The 19676-nt window shown below is 43.7% G+C and overlaps 1 protein-coding gene across 1 annotated transcript; it reads right to left on the bottom strand.

Moving 5' to 3' along the window:
- Nucleotides 1-604: 604 nt before the first annotated feature.
- LOC123286236 (MAL-like protein) lies at nt 605-6172 on the bottom strand. Its single transcript, XM_070512786.1, has 4 exons — nt 6164-6172; nt 5510-5677; nt 2904-3026; nt 605-708 (listed from the first exon to the last, which is right to left on the bottom strand). The coding sequence occupies exons 1-4, from the start codon at nt 6170-6172 to the stop codon at nt 646-648; spliced, it is 363 nt and encodes a 120-aa protein (XP_070368887.1). The 3' UTR covers nt 605-645.
- Nucleotides 6173-19676: the final 13504 nt, after the last annotated feature.

Raw genomic sequence — 19676 nt, 5'->3', positions numbered from 1 at the left:
GAGAAAACAGAGTTACTCCACAGAGGGGCAGGCACCCTGCAGCTGGGAGGCTACTGAAATAGGCACTGAACAGCACACACCATCCAAATCCACAACAGCAGAGTAGTCACTGGCTGCTGACTGGATGGAGTCAGTGATTTCAACAACGGGTACTGGCCATGGGGGTCTGACTGGATGGACCACAGCATTAATGCTGCAATAATGCACCATGAGGGGCCACATATCTTTTCAGGGTTAAGAGCAGGCAAAACGGGGCTGTCAACGGAGAAGCAGCGGGGATAACCACCCATTCACTCATTAGATCTTGTGTAATAAGTTTTAATCCTTGAAAAGGGCTTGTTATAACTTACATAGGACCATGGTAACTTTTATAACTGGGGGTCCGTGGGACGAAGCCCCTCTGCCATTCTCTGAACCAATTAACAAACGAAGAGCAGTCCCCTATACGGCCATCCAAGAGCCAGAGGTCACGGCCACCAATTGTTCCATGAGATTTAAAGTTTCCTCTGGTGGGGACACAATACAAAGACCCTCAGAGGAAAGGCAGGCTCCTTGCCACTTACAGCCCCTTTTGTCAAACCACTTTGAGCCAATCACCCAGCTTCTGAAAGGGCCTTTCTCGCGGCCCTGTGACTCCCGGACCCTTCAGTGGTAATAGTTGCTGAAGGCGTGGAGAATGTACAGCAGGGTGGTGATAAAGGCAAAGAGCTGGAAGAGGACGGGAGAAGGAGTGTGAGAGACGCCACTGCCCTCAGCCCCTGCAGCCTGGAGGCCACGTGTTCTGACGCCACTTCACCCCCTGCACACTGCCCGGCCTGAGGGCAGCACCACTGGACAACTGCTCCATCCTCCTTGAGACTCGCCATCGCCCGGCATCCTGAGGTCGCACTCCCTGTGTCCTGCTCAGATCACGCAGTCTCCATCTCCCCTGCAGACGTGTCCACCTCCACCTGCCATAAAGGGGGCTCGTCTTCACCCTGCGCCTGCCGGGCTCCTGCCCACCGTCCGTCACTGCCTGTGCTCTGACCACTCCCACAGTCTCACTCATGGCCCAGAATTCTGCTTTGGGCGTCTGTCTGTCCCCTCCATGAAGGCCTCAGAGGCCCCCAGCTCTCAGCGGTTCACCCTGAACTCCTGAGATGTCCTCACCGGCCTCCACAGCTCAGTGGGCTCCAGGACCCTCCTCTCCTCTGGTCCAGCCACCAAGCCAGGAACCTGGGACCCCTCCCTCTCCTCCTTCCCCAGCCGCCATGGCCAAAGCCCCCCAGAGTTTCCTGATTGTCCTGCCTGACCATCTCTTGGTGCGTCCACTTCTCCCTCGTCTCAGCTGCCCTCATCCATCGCCAGGACCTCCCATGGCCTCAGCTTGTCCACTCCTGCCCCCTCCTCCCTCTAATCCGCCCCAAGAGGAAACGTGGTCTGGCTGCTCTGTCACATCGTTAGATGGTGTGATGGCTCCCTCTTCCCAGGACAGAGGCCATCGTCCCAACATGCCTCCCAGGGCGGCCGGCCGCTCCAGCCTCACTTTGCCTCGCTGTCCACTCACACTCTGTTCTCATTCATTCATTCATTCATTCATTCCTTCAACAAATATCCTTTAGGCATCTGCTCTACTTCAAAACTGACAGTGGCTACAACAGTGAACAAAACTTTCAAAAGCCCCTGTTCTCATGGAGCTTACATTTATTCTAGTGGCAGTAGCAGAAAATAAGCCCGATAAACAGCAGGAGAGTAGGTTAGCTGGGCACGCGGGCCCAGGAGGAAATAAAGCAGGAGGGGGAGGAGATGCTGGGGGTTCAGGGAGGGCCTCACTGAGAGCGCCACATGTGAGAAAGGAACAGAAGGGGCGAGGCAGCTGCCTCCTGGAGCGAGGGAGTCCTTGCCAAGGCTGATGCCACAGTGTGTCTTTGTGTCTAGCAGCAGGAGGGGAGGTGGGAGCTGTGCTGGGCCTGGCCCTGAGGGCGGGGGCTGCGGCTGGAGGGGCGGGTTGAAGGTAGTTAGAGGTTTGATGCGGAGGGAATGGAGGCAGACAGGCCAGGAAGGCAACTCAGCTACCTTGTGGCCCCCAAGGGGGTCACGGTGCTTGCCTGCACCCCATTGTCATACTGGGGACAGTACCCCGTGCTGGACATCTTCCTCCTGCCACCTGGTCCCTCAGGAGCCCCCAGTCTGACACAGGACTTGACCTTTCTAGTCACAGTGACTGATCAGGTGTGGGCTCAGACTCAGCCTGAACAGGAGACTCCTTCCTGGGGAGTTTTCAGGGGAGGATTAAGGAGAAAGGTCAGGCTGCTCCAGAGGAGGAATCTTCTGGCTGTGAACTCCCTGCCACGTGAGGGCGCCATTCCCCCAACAGAGAAAGAGGCTGCTGTGCAGAGCCTGGAGAGGGGAGGCAGGGCTGCCATGAGTCTCTGGTCTCAGGGGGCCTGAGGTCTAGGGGTCCTGCTCCTCCAACGATTTGGCTGGACCACCTTGCCTTGGGGCCATCAGCCACCATCTGCCTCCTGTGGACTTCTGTCATTGCAGGACACACAGTTCAGCCATGCTGAGGAATTGGGGCTCAATCCACAAGAAGAGGGAGCCATTGAAGATCTACAGTAGGAGAGAAGATGTGTTCCAGTTGGTGTTTTGGAAAAGAACATTCTGAGGCAGAGCAGTGGAAGGAAGAGGGTGCAAGGCTGAGGCAGGAAAACAGAAGACGAGAGGTGACACATGAGCTGGGGCCTGGTGCTCCATGAGGTGGGCACACCTGTTCACACGGGCACAGACATACACACATGCACACCCCTCCCCCATCCTCCAAGCTCCCTCAGCCTGAGGCTCAGGTCGTCTGCTCCCCATGAGACAGAGTTAAGCCTCAGGCGATGCCCTCATGCCGTGGCGGTCACTGTCCCAGTGCTCACCGAAGCTGTGGTATTGATGAAGTAGTTGGTCAGGTTCTGGGTCTCAGAGATGATTGTGGCGTGCACCTGCAGGACGGCCGCACTCATGTATAGGATGGCAGTGGTCCCGTGGTACAGGCTGTCCTGGAAGGCAGAGCAGAGGCCTTGTCACACGGGCACATAAGCAGGTGAGCACTTTCCACTCTGACTGCATAGCTAAGAAGTGGGAGGGAAAGAGACAAGCCAGCTCCCGAAACTCCTGCTTTTTGTTTTGGCAGAGTTTCCTTTTTTATATATGTATTTTATTTTTCTTTGTTTCCCCAAAGCCCCCTGGTACACAACTGTATATTTTTAGTTGTGGGTCCTTCTAGTTGTGGCACGTGGGACGCCGCCTCAGCGTGGCTTGATGAGTGGTGCCGTGTCCACCCCCAGGATCCGAACCAGTGAAACCCTGGGCCACCGCAGCGGAGCACGCGAACTTAACCACTCTTCCACGGGGCCTGCCCCTTGGCAGTGTTTCTAAGGAAATGTCTGTCTGTAATCTAGAATAGTGGATCAATATTTAGCAATGATGTTAACACTAGCCAACATTTATTGGGTGCTTATTCCATGCCAAGCTCTATTCCATGCCAAGCTTATTCCGTGCTAAGCCCTTCTCTCATTTATCTCATGTAACCTTGTCAATTTTGAGGAAATGGAAGCTCAAGGTTAAGGTCAATGAATAAATGGAGGAGCCAGGATTTGAACCCAGGCCTCGTTATCTCCAGTGCTCTTAACTATGAGTGCTGTGAAGACCTACTATGTGCTGGCACTGTCCTCACAATGTGCACATGTTGTCTCATTTCATTTCCACAGATAATTTCATAAGGCTGCTTCTATCATTATCTCCAATTCACAGCTGAGGAAACTGAGGCTTAGCTGACAGGTGGGAGAGCTGGGAGCGTCAGGCCATCTGACTCTAGATTTCCATTTTTGATCCTTTGTGTTAAAGGATCAGCGGTGTTCTTCAACTCAAAGAGAATGTCATGTGGTCATTAAAAATGATTGTCAATTCTGGAAGGAATGCCATAATAGGCAAATCAGCATTTTGCATCCCCTAATGAGACAGTCAGTTCAGGGAAACTCATCGGTAGATGAAAGAAAGCATTAGAGGAAAAAGTGACGGGTAAGGCTGTACACTGCGATGGGTGAGGCTTGAAGGGTGACCACCAGTCCCCCATGTGATGTGACTTGAAGCCATTTATGAAGCATTCTTACCAGAAAGACTAACCGTCCTCAAAGAAGCCTTGCTTACTGACTTCCAGTCGACAGGAAATTCAGGACTAGAGGAGCAATTCAGGTCACACCAGGAAGAAGCCAACAGACAAAACCCAAATGGGGGACCATCTACAGGACGGCCGACCCAGGGTCCTCAGCAAGTCACTGTAGGGGGAGCCCTTCTAGATGAAAGGGGCCCAGGATCTCTACCTACCCAGGGCAGCACATGGCCTCGTGAGGACCCAGATTCAAACAGGCCAACTGCACAAGGCACTTCAGACACAACTGGGGAAACGCAAATGTGACCCGGGTCCTAGATGGTGACGAGGGATCCTCATCAGCTTTACGTACGTGTGACAGTGTGAGACAGTCTGCAGGGTCTCTGGAGGCTACTGATGTGTGTAGAATGGGATGACATGTTTGGGGTTTCCATTAGAATTCTCCAGGAAAAAGAAGGCTTGAGGAAGCAAGTGTGGTAAAGTCTTGATAATGCTGGAATCTGGGTTATGGTTACCTGAGGGCCTATGACAGAATCTTCTCTACTTTTCTATATGTTTCCAATTATTCAATATAGAAAAATTTTAAATGGTTATCACGATGATCTGACAACATGAAAAGAATGAATGACCTAATATTAAATGACAGAATCTACATCCAAAATTATTGGCTCACTATGATTCTATATACAGTTTGCATATTTGTCAGGAATATGGAAGAACGAACCTAGTGATTATGATAGGACCTTGAAATTGGGGTGATTTTTTTTCTCTAACATTTCCTTCAATGTTGCTCTAATGATTTTTTTTTTCTTTTGAGGAAGATTTGCCCTGAGCTAACTACTGCCAATCCTCCTCTTTTTGCTGAGGAAGTCTGGTCCTGAGCTAACATCCGTGCCCATCTTCCTCTACTTTATATGTGGGACGCCTACCACAGCATGGCATGACAAGCGGTGCCATGTCTGCACCCAGGATCCGAACCGGCCAACCCCGGGCCGCTGAGAATCGGAACGTTTGAACTTAACTGCTGCACCACCGGGCCGGCCCCCCGATGATTTTACCATAAATAAAATTTAAAGGGAAATGTGTTCCGATGGGCTGGTACAGGAATGTACAGAGCGTGTGTACTCCTCATGAGGACGGCATGGAGGGGGCGGCAATGGAAGGTTTACTCCGGCAGAGGATGCCTTCATTCCAGTTTAATAGGAAACTCATGAAAATAAGAAGTCCTGGTTCAATGGGGTCTGAGCCCAGGAAATGTCTTGATCCTTGGTCTCTGATCCTCCCTCTCTCCCAGAGGGCCGTTGTCCTCGCATCACACAGGACGCCAGTCTGGGAGGATCTCAAGGCCTGGGCCACCCTTGAGGTTCTTACTAGAATGATCCAGGGCTCAGAGTTCCTGTAAAATTCAAGCAAGTAAGACAACAGGAGCATCAGGGAGGTGAGGAACGAGGTGAGCGAGAGGTCCATCACCCATCCTTGCAGCAACAGGTGTGCTACCTGAGTGGCGGCCACCAGGATCCAGACCCAGCACCCGAACACCTGTAAGAGAAAACCATGAACAAGGGGCTTCATTTGCCTGTGCGGGCATGTTTCCCTTTGCTAGGCATCTTTCTTCTCCTCTGTCCCTGTTGAAAGCTCTTCAGGTGAAGTTATGTGGGAATCGAGGGAACAGGGAAGACTGACCCCCAGAGTCACAGTAAACTCAGGTCCTATTGGTAGAAAATTCAAGGGGCTACACAGAGGTTTCCAGGGGAAGGACTCAGCCAAATTTGGCCTGTGGATATGTCTTCTTGGCCCAAATAGTGCTGGCATATGCAGTTTTTAAAACATTTCTGAATAAGTTGCCAACATTTAAAACAGGATATTTCATGTGAAATATCCAGATTTCAGAAATCTCTCGAGAAATCTGTTGTTCTGGCCACAGTGAACCCATTTCTCAAGTCAGAGTAAGCTGAAATGAGTTGTGATTGTCTCTTTAAAAAGGATCTAGAGTCCTCAGTGGACCACATCCCCCCCTCCTCCAACCTGTGTCATTGTGTGGCACTTTCCCTGTTGCTCACTGTCCCTGTGGAATAGTGCTCTCCTCCTGGCTGCCTTCCCCCACAGACAGTGCCTGCCTGGTCCTGAGGACACTTGGTTTGGAGTCTCTGGGGATATAGTATCTGATGCCCTGGGGTCAGTTACCAGCTGGGTGATCTGGTTCCGTTTAATGACCTCTCAACTCTGTCCTGCCATTGATTATTTCTTTGATGGAGAAACCACACCTTTGTCCTGTCCTCTCTGGGCTCTGCCTCTGTTTGCTTTGGCGCTGGGCTTGCCCCGTGTTGCTGAGCCCAGGAGAGGAAGTAAGTGTCCAGCAGACGGCGTGTTTAATTAGAGGCCTGGGGAGAAGATGGACACGAGCACCAAGTGTTTTGTCGTTGGTTTGTCTCAGACGTTCTGAGCCCCTCTCCTTCCTGGGCCTCCTCGGGACGTCACTGTGAGCCTCCTCAGTTCTCCCTCCTCACTCCTGTTACGTCTGTGTTTTTAGGCACCACATAGGCTGGCAATCCCAGGACCCCCCTCAGCCCATTTCTCCCTGTGGTCTCCAGCCCCACACGTCCACTTGCCCACTGGACATCTCTACTTGGACATCCCTCCGTAGGGTCTAACCCTGCACTTGCATGACCCTGAGAGAGAGAGCGCCTCATTAATTTTGCCCCTAGGCACCTCACCTAACTCATCCCAGTCCTGCACCTGCCCCTCAAGCTGCTCATATACGAGAGGTACAAAATCTGGATTCATTGGCACTCCCAGATTCCTTCAGACCCACCTCCCTCAGCACCTGCTGAGAGTTATAGGATTGGAAAGTAGAGTACAGAGCCCTGCAAAGATCATGATAATGTTCCATTTCTCACACCACATAATGAGTACATAGGAGTTAGTCTATCTTTTATAAAGTAATAAAATAATTTTGGAAAAGAAAAAAAACTTATTGGACCATAACACCACTGGAGATTTGTGGTGATGGGGAGGCAGGAGCCAAGGATGGCTCCTGGGTTTGTGGTTTGGAGGAATCACACCCCCAGATTTTAATGCTTTCTATAAAGTCACAGTAAATCAAAAGAGTTGCCAGTGCAGGTGACTCACATTTCTGCCCTCCTCAGGAGAGAGCTCATCCCCTCCCCTAGTTCTGCTGCCTTTCCACATAAACTTTAGAGTCAGCTTGTAAATATCAACAATATCAATCTGCTGGGATTTTGATTGGGTTAAAGCTATAGATGAATTTGGGGAGAACTGACATCTTTACTCTGATGAATCCTCTAATCCATGAACATGGTATGCCTCTCCAATTATTAAGATGTTCTTTGACTTCTTTTATCAATGTTTTGTAGTTTTTAGCATAGAGATGCTGTACTTTCTTATATTTATTTCTACCTCTTTCATTTTTGGCGAGCTTTTGTAAACAGTGCTGCTTTTTTGAAATTTCATTTCCCAATTATTCATTGCTAATAAAGAGAAACGCAATTGATTTTTTGTGTGTTGATATTTGCCCTACAACTTGTTAAACTCACTTATTGATTAATGAGGAGTTTTTTGGTTTTTGTTTGTTAGATTCCTTGGGATTTTTCTATGAATCTCATTAGAGTTTAATTTTTATGGTTACTCATGAAATTGAGCTTATTTTCATATATTTCATATTTCCTCTTCTGTGAAGTTTTTTATTGTTTTTTTACTGGATACAAATTTGTTATAGGTTTGTCTTTTTCATATTGATTCATTGGAATACTTTCTAACTTGTGCATCTCGTTGACTATTATAAATATTGCAGATGTATTCTGCCAGCACTTTTCTCACACATAGTATGGTGTCTTTTAATGAACTAAGTTCTACATTTTAGTGTAATGAATATGTTAATCTTTCCCTTTATAGACTGTGTTTTTGAGTCAAGTTTGTGAAATCTTTCCCTACCTTGAGTCATGAAGATGTTCTCACATCTCAGATATTCTTTTTGGGATTATGTTCCTTCTTCCTGAAGGATGACTGTTAGCAGTTCCTTTAGGAAAGCTCAGTTGGTAGGAGTCAGTTTTATTTGTTAAAATAAAGTCCTTATTTGTCCCCTGACAATTATTTCCTCTCGGCACTTCTAAGACATTTTTCCCTGTGTTCTACATCTTTCCATGTTATTCCACTGCAGTCTGGCTCCCATTGCTGCTGCTGAGAGGTCAGCTGCCAGTTGAACTGCTGCTCCTTTCTTGGACTCCGTCTTCATTATTTGGCTGCTTTTAGAGTCTTCTCTGTCCTTGGTGTTCTGCAGTTTATGAGATAGTGATACAATGTGCTGAGATGTGGGTATCTTTTTATTAATTTGGCTGGTACTCACTTTATATTCCATATCTGATAATTCCATTATTTCAGTCTTGGTAGCCTGATTCTGCAGTCTGTGGTTCCTGTTAACTTTCATTCTTGTTCACTTTTTCCCTACTATGTTTCATGAATTTTGATTGAGAGCTCATGACTGTGGGAGTGGCTCAGTTCTGAGTGATGCTGTCAGGAAGTTCTGGACAAACACCTCCACTTACTTCTGTCCTGCTCAGCTGAAAGATACAGAAGTATCTGGTTCTGCTTTTCATAACACATCCCTGCTTTCTGGGACAGGCAGTTCTCATCTCACAAACAATACGTAGACATGGACATGTCACCCCATCCCTGGTGGGGCAACACTGCTGCTGGGCTGGGGAGGAAAAGCACTTTAGAATTTATGGGCTTTTAGGGAGAGAAAGGGAGCAGGAGGTGAGAAGCCAGAATAGATCCAGAATTGACTATGTGGCAGAGACCCCTGGGCTCTTATAGGGCTGGGCAACACTCCAGAAGCCTGGCCTTCTTTACAGCACCAGCTCTGGGAGCACATCTCCCCGACCCTAACATCAATCTCCAAGTGAATTGTGGGAGTCCTGGGCTGGGCCTGGGACCCCTTGTGAATGAGCCTTGTCCTGAGGAGGGAGTGTTGAGGGACAGAAGCTTCTGTCCACCCTGAACTGGGCATTTAAAAACCTGGAGAGGTTTCATTCTTTAAAAACTAAGATTCTTGGGCTGGCCCAGTGGCATAACAGTTAAGTTCATGAGCTCCACTTCAGCAGCCCAGGGTTTGCAGGTTCAGATCCTGGGTGTAGACCTACACACTGCTTATCAAGCCATGCTGTGGCAGCATCCCACATATCAAATAGAGGAAGATGGGCACAGATGTTAGCTCAGGGCTAATTTCCATCAGTGAAAAGAGGAGGATTGGTGGCAGATGTTAGCTCAGGGCTAATCTTCCTAAAAAAAAAATTTAAAAAAAAAGATGTAGCCAATAAGTTTCCTAACATGATGGATTTCTAAAAATAAACGCCTCTATTAAGAGTGTCAAAAAGGTCCCTCAGTTGGTACTCTGATTATTTAGGTTAAATTCTTCCAAATGTGATCAGGTTTTTCTTCAAACAGCCTTCTCATGTTTTATCTTCACATGCAGTTCTTAAAGATTTTCACTGATGAGGAGAACATCTTACCCTGTAGAAAACGACACATAGCTTCTCTACTTGGTATAGTAGCTGTGCCGCTTGCTAGCTCTGACCTTAGGGAAATTATCTAACCAGCCTGGCCAGTTTCCTCAGCAGTAACATAGAAAACTCAGTGTCTACTTCCTACAGAAGTTGTGAGGATTAATCAAGTTAGTTAAGGACACTTACAGCAGGCACTCAAGAAATGCACGCTGTAATCTTGTTATGAACGATGAAGGCTTGGGGCAATTTACCAGCTGTCACAAGTGCCTTTGAAATGCACTAAAACCTTTGTCCTTTGATGCAGGGGTGGGGTAACTCATTCCTCTAAGACTGAAAGTTGTTTGTTTTGTTTTTTAAAGAGCATTTATTATGTAGACTTGAAAAGGCAAAGCTAGATTCTGCTTTTATATCTAATTGTGATAAATCTTGTTCAAATATTAGACTGAATTAAATGATTAATGACATAACTTTCTCAAATAGATTACTCTGATGTTCCCTTCATTTCACAGGATAAATTTTATTAGCAATAATCATACATTTTTATATTCTGGATAAACGACTCATCAGATATATGATTTGCAAATATCTTCTCTCATTGTCTGGATTGTATTTTCACTTTCTTGAATAATCACAAATTTATCTTTTGATAAAATCTTGCTTTCATAAAAATCCATAGATACAGGCAACTTAAATTTAAGTTACTTGGTTTTTTAAAACTCTTTTTAAATTTAAATATAACATTATTCCTTATAAAAATTTATTTTACTGTATTAAAACATACTCAAATGATCCGATTTGGATATCCATATCAAATTTCATCTGGAACGTGGGCTGTACAAGAAAGAGCAAAGCCTAACTCATGATACGACAGTTACTTTGGTTCTGTCGTTTTATTCAGGTCACCGTGGAGGGTGCATCAGGGCCACGCTGTCAGGCTGCATTCTTTCTTATTTCTCCCAAGAAGTCATAGGTCTGCTCTGAAAAGTCAAAGGGTTCATGGAGCCCATCTGGGGACAGCAGAGCGTGGAGGGCGCCCCTGTTCTCTCGGGTTTCCATGAGGAAGTCAGGGATCACCTTCCAGCAGGCAGTCTCAGCCTCTCCTTCTGCCCACCTGAATCGGGGCAGGAGTGTGGACTGGAGGAGTGGGAGCGCGCAGTCGTGGTAGACCAGGATGAACGCAGCCTTCAGGAGCTCTTTGTCTCTCTGGGGACAACGGCACCACAAGTAACTATGAATGGATCTGCGTCGTCATTTTTTCAGTGTTAAATTTATAGACTCTGTTAACTGGAAGCCATCTAATGTGAGGGACGGAGGGGCCAGCAGTGCCTGGCAGGTGATGGCTCTGAACCAGCTGCTCAGTCAGGAAACAGCGCTCTCTGCAGTGGAAGCAGCAAGAGTCAGCGCAGAGCAGAGGCGAGCAATCCTCCCCGAGTCCGGGAGCGGCTCCTTGAGACCTGGGCGTCTCCTAAGCTTCAGGAGGGTGTCCTACACATTCCACTTAATTCGATTACAGCACATCAGAGACATTCTCAAGTAGTCATAAGAGAAGGAGAGCAAGCATTCTGCATGAGATCCAGGGAAAGGAGACCCAAGGAGCAGTGTGGTCAGACCCTTCCCGGATAACACAAGGGCTGCAGTATGAGCACAGTCAGTGACCCCCGACACCGACAGGCCAGGGTGGGAACCTCAGAGGGCACAGCAGCTGAAGGTGGAGATGTCTGTGCACAGCAGGGTCTGCACACAGATGTCACCTCTCCAAGCACAGCACGTGAAGGGGGCAGTTTCTCCAGGCCTGAGGCCCAGCACCTTGGCCACCGCTGCACTAGAATCGCATTAAACCTGCCAATTTTAGCAAACGTCGAGTATAGATGATACAGGTCAAATGGAAGCTGAAATAACGATACAATATGAATTTTTTTTCCAATTTTTAGTGTTTTTAGTTTGTTCCCCCATGTCCTTGTAGAGAATTAACAGTTTAGATCAGAAGTCCAGAAACCATGGACCATGGTCAAATGTGGCCCACTGCCTCTTTTTATAACTCAAGTTTTATAGAAACACAGCCGTGCTCAGACATTTATGCACAGTCATTAGCTGCTGTGCATCACAATGGCAGAGTTGAATAGCTGTGACAGAGGCCACAGGGCCCACAGAGCCAAGAATATTTACTGTCTGGTTTCCTGAACAAGTCTGTTGAGTCCTGGGTTGGGGCAGTGAAGCCCTCACTCACTGACTAAGGCAAGGTCTGGTTGGTAATGAGTGCACCTCTGTGGCAACGTAAGCACGAGCTGTGAACCTTTTCAGTGTGTGACACAGCTTAGGCCAAATTTCTTTTTCTTTCTCCTTACCTGATATGACCTTGAGGGCTAGACGAATTTTTTGAAAACAAGAGAAATTTCATAGCCAACTGGGAGACTTTGGTTTAGAAACTTTCCCTCAATTAAAGAAAACTCACTGATCTGAAATGACTGTGTTGATCAAGAGATTCTTTTCACGTTAGGAATCAATCGCCCCTACCCTTCTTGGAATGTGTCTTTGCAAACATAACGATACAGTCTATCTGATTAAGAGGAATTATGACTACGGCTACTTTAGCTGAAAAAGAGGGATTATTAGAATGTGCAAGCAAACAATGAGCACATATTAAGTTCAACATGGAAAATCAGATTAACTGCTCTCATCCTTTTTTTAAAAAATTATTTTGTTGAGATCATATTCGTTTATAACATTGCGTAATTTCAGGTGTACATTATTATGCATCAATTTCTATTTAGACTACATCATGCTCACCCCCAATAGTCCAGTTTTTACCCATCACCAAACGTATGTGCCCTTTTACACCTTTCACCCTCCCCCCACCCCTGCCCCTCTGGTAACCACTGTCTGTGCTGTTTATCCATATGTTTTCCTATCTTCCACATATGAGTGAAATCATATCAGTGTTTCTCTTTCTCTGTCTGGATTATTTCACTTAACATTATACCCTCAAATCCACCCATGTTGTTACAAATGGCACGATTTTGTCTTTTTTTATGGCTCCTTAGTATTCCATTATATATGATATATATATAAAAAAACATCTTTTTTATTCATTCATCAATTGATAGGCAGCAAGAGATAGGCACTTGTGTTGCTTCCACGTCTTGGCTATTGTGATTAATGTTGCAATGAACATAGCGATGCATAAATCTCTTTGAATTGTTGATTTTATGTTCTTTGGACAATACTCAGTAGTAGGATAGCTGCATCATGTGGTATTTCTATTTTAAATTTTTTGAGAAATCTCCACACTGTTTTCCATACTGGTTGCACCAGTTTGCATTCCCACCAGCAATGTGTGAGGGTTCCCTTCTCTGCACAGCCTCTCTAACACTTGTTATTTCTTGTCTTGTTAAGTATAGCTGTAATATGTAATATGGATATTTTAACTATATCTAGTCTTCCAATCCATGTTCATGGACTATCTTTCCATTTCTTTGTGTCTTCTATTTCTTTCAATAAGGTCTTATAGTTTTCAGTGTCTTTTACCTCCTTGGTTAAGTTTATTCCTAGACATTTTATTCTTTTTGTTACAATTGTAAATCAGGTTGTACTCTTGACTTCTCTTTCTGCTAGTTCCTTATTAGTGTATAGAAATGAAACTGATTTTTGTATGTTGATTTTGTACCCTGTAAGTTTGCTATAGTTGTTGACTATTTCTAATAGTTTTCTGGTGGATTCTTTAGGGATTTCTACACGGGGAATCATGTTATCTGCAAAAAGGGAGAGTTTCACTTTTTGGTTTCTGGTTTGGATTTCTTTTATTTCTCTTTCTTGCCTAATTGCTCTGGTCAAAACCTCCAGTATTATGTTGAAAGAGTGGGAAGAGTGCGCACTCTTGTCTTGTTCCTGTTCTCAGAGGGATGGCTTTCTGTTCTTCACTGTTCAATGTGATGTTGGCTGTGGTTTTGTCATATATGGCCTTTATTATGTTGAGGTACTTTCCTTCTGCACCCATTTTATTCAGAGTTTTTATGATAAATGGATGTTGGATCTTGTCAAATGCCTTCTCTGCATCTGTTGTGACTTTTAGTCCTCATTTTGTTAATGTAGTGTATCACATTGATTGATTTACAGATGTTGAACTGTCCCTGTGTCCTAATGTAAACCCCACTTGATCATGGTGTATGATCCTTTTAATGTATTGCTGTATTCGATTTGCCAATATTTTGTTGAGGATTTTTGCATCTATCTTCATCAACAATATTAGCCTGTAAATTTCCTTTTTTGTGTTGCCCTTGTCTGGTTTTGGTATCAGGGTAATGTTGCCTTTGTAGAATTAATTAGGAAGCATCCTGTCTTCTAGCATTTTCTCAGAATAGTTTGAGAAGCATAGGTACTACATTTTCTGTGAATGTTTAGTAGAATTCTCCAGAAAAGCCATCTGGTCCTAGACTTTTGTTCTTTGGGAGCTTTGTGATTGCTGTTTCAATCTCTTTACTGGTGATTTGTCTATTCAGATTCTCTATTTTTTCTAGATTCAGTTTTGGTAGGTTGTATGATTCTAAGACTTTATCCATTTCTTCTGGGCTATCCAATTTAATGGCATATAATTTTTCATCCTATTCTCTTGTAATCCTTGGTAGTTCTTAGTATCGAGTGTAATTTCTCCTCCTTCATTTCTAATTTTATTTATTTGAGACTTCTTCCTTTTTTTCTTAATGAGTCTGGCTAAGGGTTTATCAATTTTGTTTATCTTCTCAAAGAGCCAACTCAGTTTCATTCATCATTTCTATTGCTTTTTAATCTTTATTTCATGTATTTCTGCTCTAATTTTTATTATTTCCCTCCTTCCGCTGACTTTGGGTTTTGTTTGTCCTTTCTCTTGTTCTATTAGGTATAATTTAAGATTACTTATTTGAGATTTTTTGTTTTTTGTTCATGGAGGCCTGTATTGCTATAAATTTCCCTCTTAGTACCACTTTTGCTGCATCCCATAAGAGTTGGTATGTTGTGTTTTCATTTTCATTTGTCTCCAGATATTTTTTGATTTCCTTTGATTTTTTCATTGATCCAATGGTTGTTCAAAAGCATGTTGTTTGCTCTCCACATATTTGTGACAGTCCAAACATTTTTCTTGTAGTTCATTTCTAGTTTCATAGCACTGTGGTCAGCAAAGATGCTTGGTATGATTTCAAGCTTCTTAAATTTATTGAGGCTTGCCTTGTTTCCCAACTTGTGGTCTACCTTTGAGAATCTTCCATGTCCACTTGAGAAGAATGTGTATTCTACTGTTTGAGGATTGGAATGTTCTTTCTATAGCTATTAAGTCAGTCTGGTCTAGTGTTTTATTTAAGGCCACTGTTTCCTTTTTGACTTTCTGTCTACATGACCTATCCATTGATGTAAGTGGGGTATTGAGGTCCCTCACTCTTAGTGTGTTGCTGTCAATTTCTCCCTTTAGGTCTGTTAACAGTTGCTTTATACATTTTGGTGCTCCCGTGTTAGGTGCATATATGTTCATAAGTGTTATGTCCTCTTGGTGGAATGTTCCTCTTACCATTATATACTGCCCCTCTTTGTTTCTTTTCGTTTTTATGTTGAAATCTGCTTTGTCTGGTATAAGTATGGCTACATATGCTTTCTTTTGCTTGCCATTTGCTTGGAGTATCACCTTCTGTCCCTTCACTCTGAGCCTCTGTTTGTCTTTAGCGTTGAGTTGTATTTACTGGAGACAGTATATTGTTGGTTCTCATTTTTTCTCCATCCAGCCATTCTGTCTTTTGATTGGAGAATTCAATCTATTTACACTTAGAGTGATTATTGATATATGGCTTAATACTGCCATTTAATCTCTTGTTTTCTGCTTGTTCTATATTCCCATTGTTTCTTTTCCCTTGTATTTCTGACTGCCATTTCAGTTTGGTGGTTTTTGTGATGGTTTTCTCAGTTTTCTCTTTATATATGATTGCAACTCTACTCTGACTTTTTGTTTATTATTTACCATGAGGTTTATATAAAAATCTCATAGGGGCTGGCCCCATGGCTTAGCAGTTAAGTTCGTGCACTCCACTGCGGCAGCCCAGGGTTATGCCAATTCGGATCCTGGGTGCAGACACGGGACCACTCGTCAGGCCATGCTGAGGCAGCACCCCACATGCCACAACTAGAAGGACCGACAACTAAAAATATATACAACTATGTCGTGAGGGGATTTGGGAAGAAAAAATAGGGGAAAAAAAGAAGCTCGGCAACAGCTGTTAGCTCAGGTGCCTTTGAAAAAACAGATCTCATAGATGAGATAGTATATTTTCTGACAAATTCTTATCTACATTAGCCTAAGCAGGTTCCATTCCTTTCCTGTTCCCTTTATGTTTTATCATTGTCACAAATCATTCTTGTCTGTGGTGTGAGTTGGTGACTAAGTTGAAGTGTTTGTAGTTATTTCTTTTAAAATTTGTATTGAGTTTATGATAGTTTACAAGCTTGCGAAGTTCCAATAGTACATTATTGTTTGTCAGCTGTGTTGTCGTGCACCACTTCACCCTTTGTACCCACCCCCACCCCATTCCCCTGGTAGCCACTATTCTGTTCTCTTTGTCTACATGTTTAACTTCCACATATGAGTGCAGTCATCCAGAGATTGTCTTTCTCTATCTGTCTGGCTTATTTCACTTAACATAATACCCTCAAGGTACAATCCATGTTACTGTGAATGGCACAATTTCATTCTTTTTTATGGCTGAGTAGTATTCCACTGTGTATATATACCATGTCTTCTTTATCCAATCATCAGTTGATGGGCACTTAGATTGCTTCCACATCTTGGCTATTGCAAATAATGTGCAATGGACATAGGGGTGCATGGGACTTTGGGATTGCTGACTTCAAGCTCTTTGGATAGATACCCAGTAGTGGGATGTCTGGGTCATATTGTATTTCTATTTTTAATGTTTTGAGAAATCTCTGTACTGTTTTCCATAGTGGCTGCACCAGTTTGCATTCCCACCAGCAGTGTATGAGGGATCCTTTTTCTCCACAACCTCTCCAACATTTGTAACTTTTTGTTTTGGTTATTTTTACCATTCTAGTGAGTGTAAGGTGATATATTAGTATAGTTTTGATTTGCATTTCCCTGATGATCAGTGATGATGAACATCTTTTCATATGCCTATTGGCCCTCCGTATATCTTCTTTGGAGAAATGTCTGTTCATATCTCCTGTGCATTTTTTGATTGGGTTGTTTGATGTTTTGTTGTTGAGTTGTTTGAGTTTTTTATATATTATGGGAATTAACCCTTTGTCAGATATATGACTTTCAAATATTTTTTCCCAATTAGTGGATTGTTTTCTCATTGCAATCCTCTTTTCCCTTGTCTTGAGGAAGTTCTTTAGTCTGTTGAAGTCCCATTTGTTTATTCTTTCTATTGTTTCCCTTGTCTGAGATGATATGGTGTCCGAAAAGATCCTTTTAATACCAATGTCAAAGAATTACTACCTACATTTTCTTCTAGAAGCCTTATGGTTTCAGGTCTTACGTTTAGGTCTTTGATCCATTTTGAGTTTATTTTTGTGAATGGTGAACAAGAATGGTCAATATTCATTCTTTACCCGTGGCTGTCCAGTTTTCCCAGCACTATTTCTTGAAGAGACTTTCTTTTTTCCATTGCGTGTTCTCAGCTCCTTTGTCGAAGATTAGCTGTCCATAGATGTGTGGTTTTATTTCTGGGCTTTCAATTCTGTTGCATTGATCTGTGCACCTGTTTCTGTACTAGTACCATGCTGTTTTGATTACTGTAGCTTTGTAGTATGTTTTGAAGTCAGGGATTGTGATGCCTCCAGTTTTATTCTTTTTTCTCAGGACTGCTTTAGCAATTCGGGGTATTTTCTTGCCCCATATGAATTTTAATATTCTTTGTTCTATTTCTGTAAAGAAGGTCATTGGGATTCTGATTGAGATTGCATTGAGTCTGTAGATTGATTTAGGTAGTATGGACATTTTAACTATGTTTATTCTTCCAATCCATGTGTGTGGAATATTTTTCCATCTCTTTATGTTATCATTAATTTCTTTCAAGAAAGTCCTGTAGTTTTTGTTGTATAGGTCTTTCACTTCCTTAGTTAAAATAACCCCAAGGTATTTTCATCTTTTTGTTGCAATTGTGAATGGTATTGTGTTCTTGAGTTCTTTTTCTGTTAGTTCATTATTAGAATATAGATATGCTACTGATTTATGTAAGTTGATTTTATACCCTGCAACTTTGCTGTAGTTGTTGATTATTTCTAAAAATTTCCAATTGATTCTTTGTGGTTTTCTATATATAAGATCATGTCATCTGCAAACAGTGAGAATTTCACTTCTTCCCTCCCTATTTGGATTCCTTTTATTCCTTTATCTTGCCTAATTTCTCTGGCAAAAACCTCCAGTAGTATGTTGCATAAGAGTGGTGATAGAGGGCACCCTTGTCTCATTCCAGTTTTCAGGGGGATGGTGCTCAGTTTTTGCCCATTGAGTATGATGTTGGCTGTGGGTTTGTCATATATGGCCTTTATTATGTTGAGGTAATTTCCTTCTATCCCAGTTTTGTTCAGAGTTTTTATCATAAATGGCTGTTGGATCTTGTCAAATGCCTTCTCTGCATCTATTGATATGATCATGCGGTTTTTATTCATCAGTTTGTTGATTTGGTGTATCATATTCATTGATTTGCAGCTGTTGAGCCATCCCTGTGTCCCTGGTATGAATCCCACTTGATCATGATGTATGATCCTTTTGATGTATTGCTGTATTCGGGTTGCCAAAATTTTGTTGAGGAATTATTCATCTATGTTCATCAGTGATGTTGGCCTGTAGTTCTTCTTTTTCGTGCTTTGTCAGGCTTTGGTTTCAAAGTGATTTTTGCATCGTAAAATGTGTTAGGAAGTGTTCCATCCTCCCTAATTTTTTTGGATAGCTTGGAAAGTATATGTATTATGTCCTCTCTGAAAGTTTGGTAGAATTTCCCAGGAAAGCTGTCTGGTCCTGGGGTTTGATTCTTTGGGATGCTTTTGATTGCTGTTTCAATCTCTTTCCTTGTGATTGGTCTGTTCAGATTGTCTGCTTCCTTTTGAGTTGCCTTTGGGAGGTTGTAAGAGTGTAAAAATTTATCCATTTCCTCTAGGTTATCCATTTTGTTGGCATATAGTTTTCCCTAGTATTCTCTTATAATCCATTGTATTTCTGCGGAGTCTGTGGGAAGCATTCCCCCAATCTAGCTGCCATTGTATTGTGACGAGGTCTGGCAATGGAAGGAGAATCGTGCAAGGCACTTCTCCAGGGAGCATAATTCTTTAAGCAGAATCCTTTGTCCTCCTTTCTAAAGCCTATTACTGATTAACGTCTTCCCTCTGTCCTGGAAGCCTTGTAAAAACAGGCAGAACTAGCAATAAACATATCTCAAAGAACAAACAGTAGCCCCTAATGACGAGGAGGTCTATATTCCGTTAATTATATACTCGCTGTCCTCCTAACTTCTTTGAAGACCCTGAAACTATGTAACCTCTTCCTAAACAATCGATATGTTTGCTGCACATCTGGTATGTAATAACCACGTTTGATTATCACCTTTAGTCATGCCTTGCCCCTCATCTATTGTTCCCATGACAACAATAGTTAGACCACCTCGTGTGATTTTTTCCTATATAAGTGTACCCTGTCCCTGAAATAAATGGGACTTGCTTGCAACTGCTTCCAGTCTCACGTCTAGCACTTACACTCTTGCCGATGCCGTCTCTCCCACGGGAACCTGGACTCTGCCAAGGCTGGACCCCGGCAAGTGGCGCCCGAACAGGGGCCCGATGGGTAAGTACTCCCGCTCTTCTCGGGACGGATAGGTTCCTACCTAGGGCTGGAAAGAAGAGCCCCCTTTAGCCCTTCTCTGGAAAGGGAGAGTGAGGAAAGGACAGACAGGTAGTAGGTCAAAACTTAAAAAATAGAGAAGTTTTAGTCCCTCTCTGGAAAGGGAGAGTGAAATAAGGTTAGGAATAGTAAGAAATATTAA

The sequence above is a fragment of the Equus asinus genome, chromosome 6, assembly GCF_041296235.1.
Source record: "Equus asinus isolate D_3611 breed Donkey chromosome 6, EquAss-T2T_v2, whole genome shotgun sequence".
NCBI classification, from domain to species: domain Eukaryota; kingdom Metazoa; phylum Chordata; class Mammalia; order Perissodactyla; family Equidae; genus Equus; species Equus asinus.
Note: the sequence above shows the minus strand (reverse complement) of the source record. Positions and strands in the feature narration are given on the sequence as shown.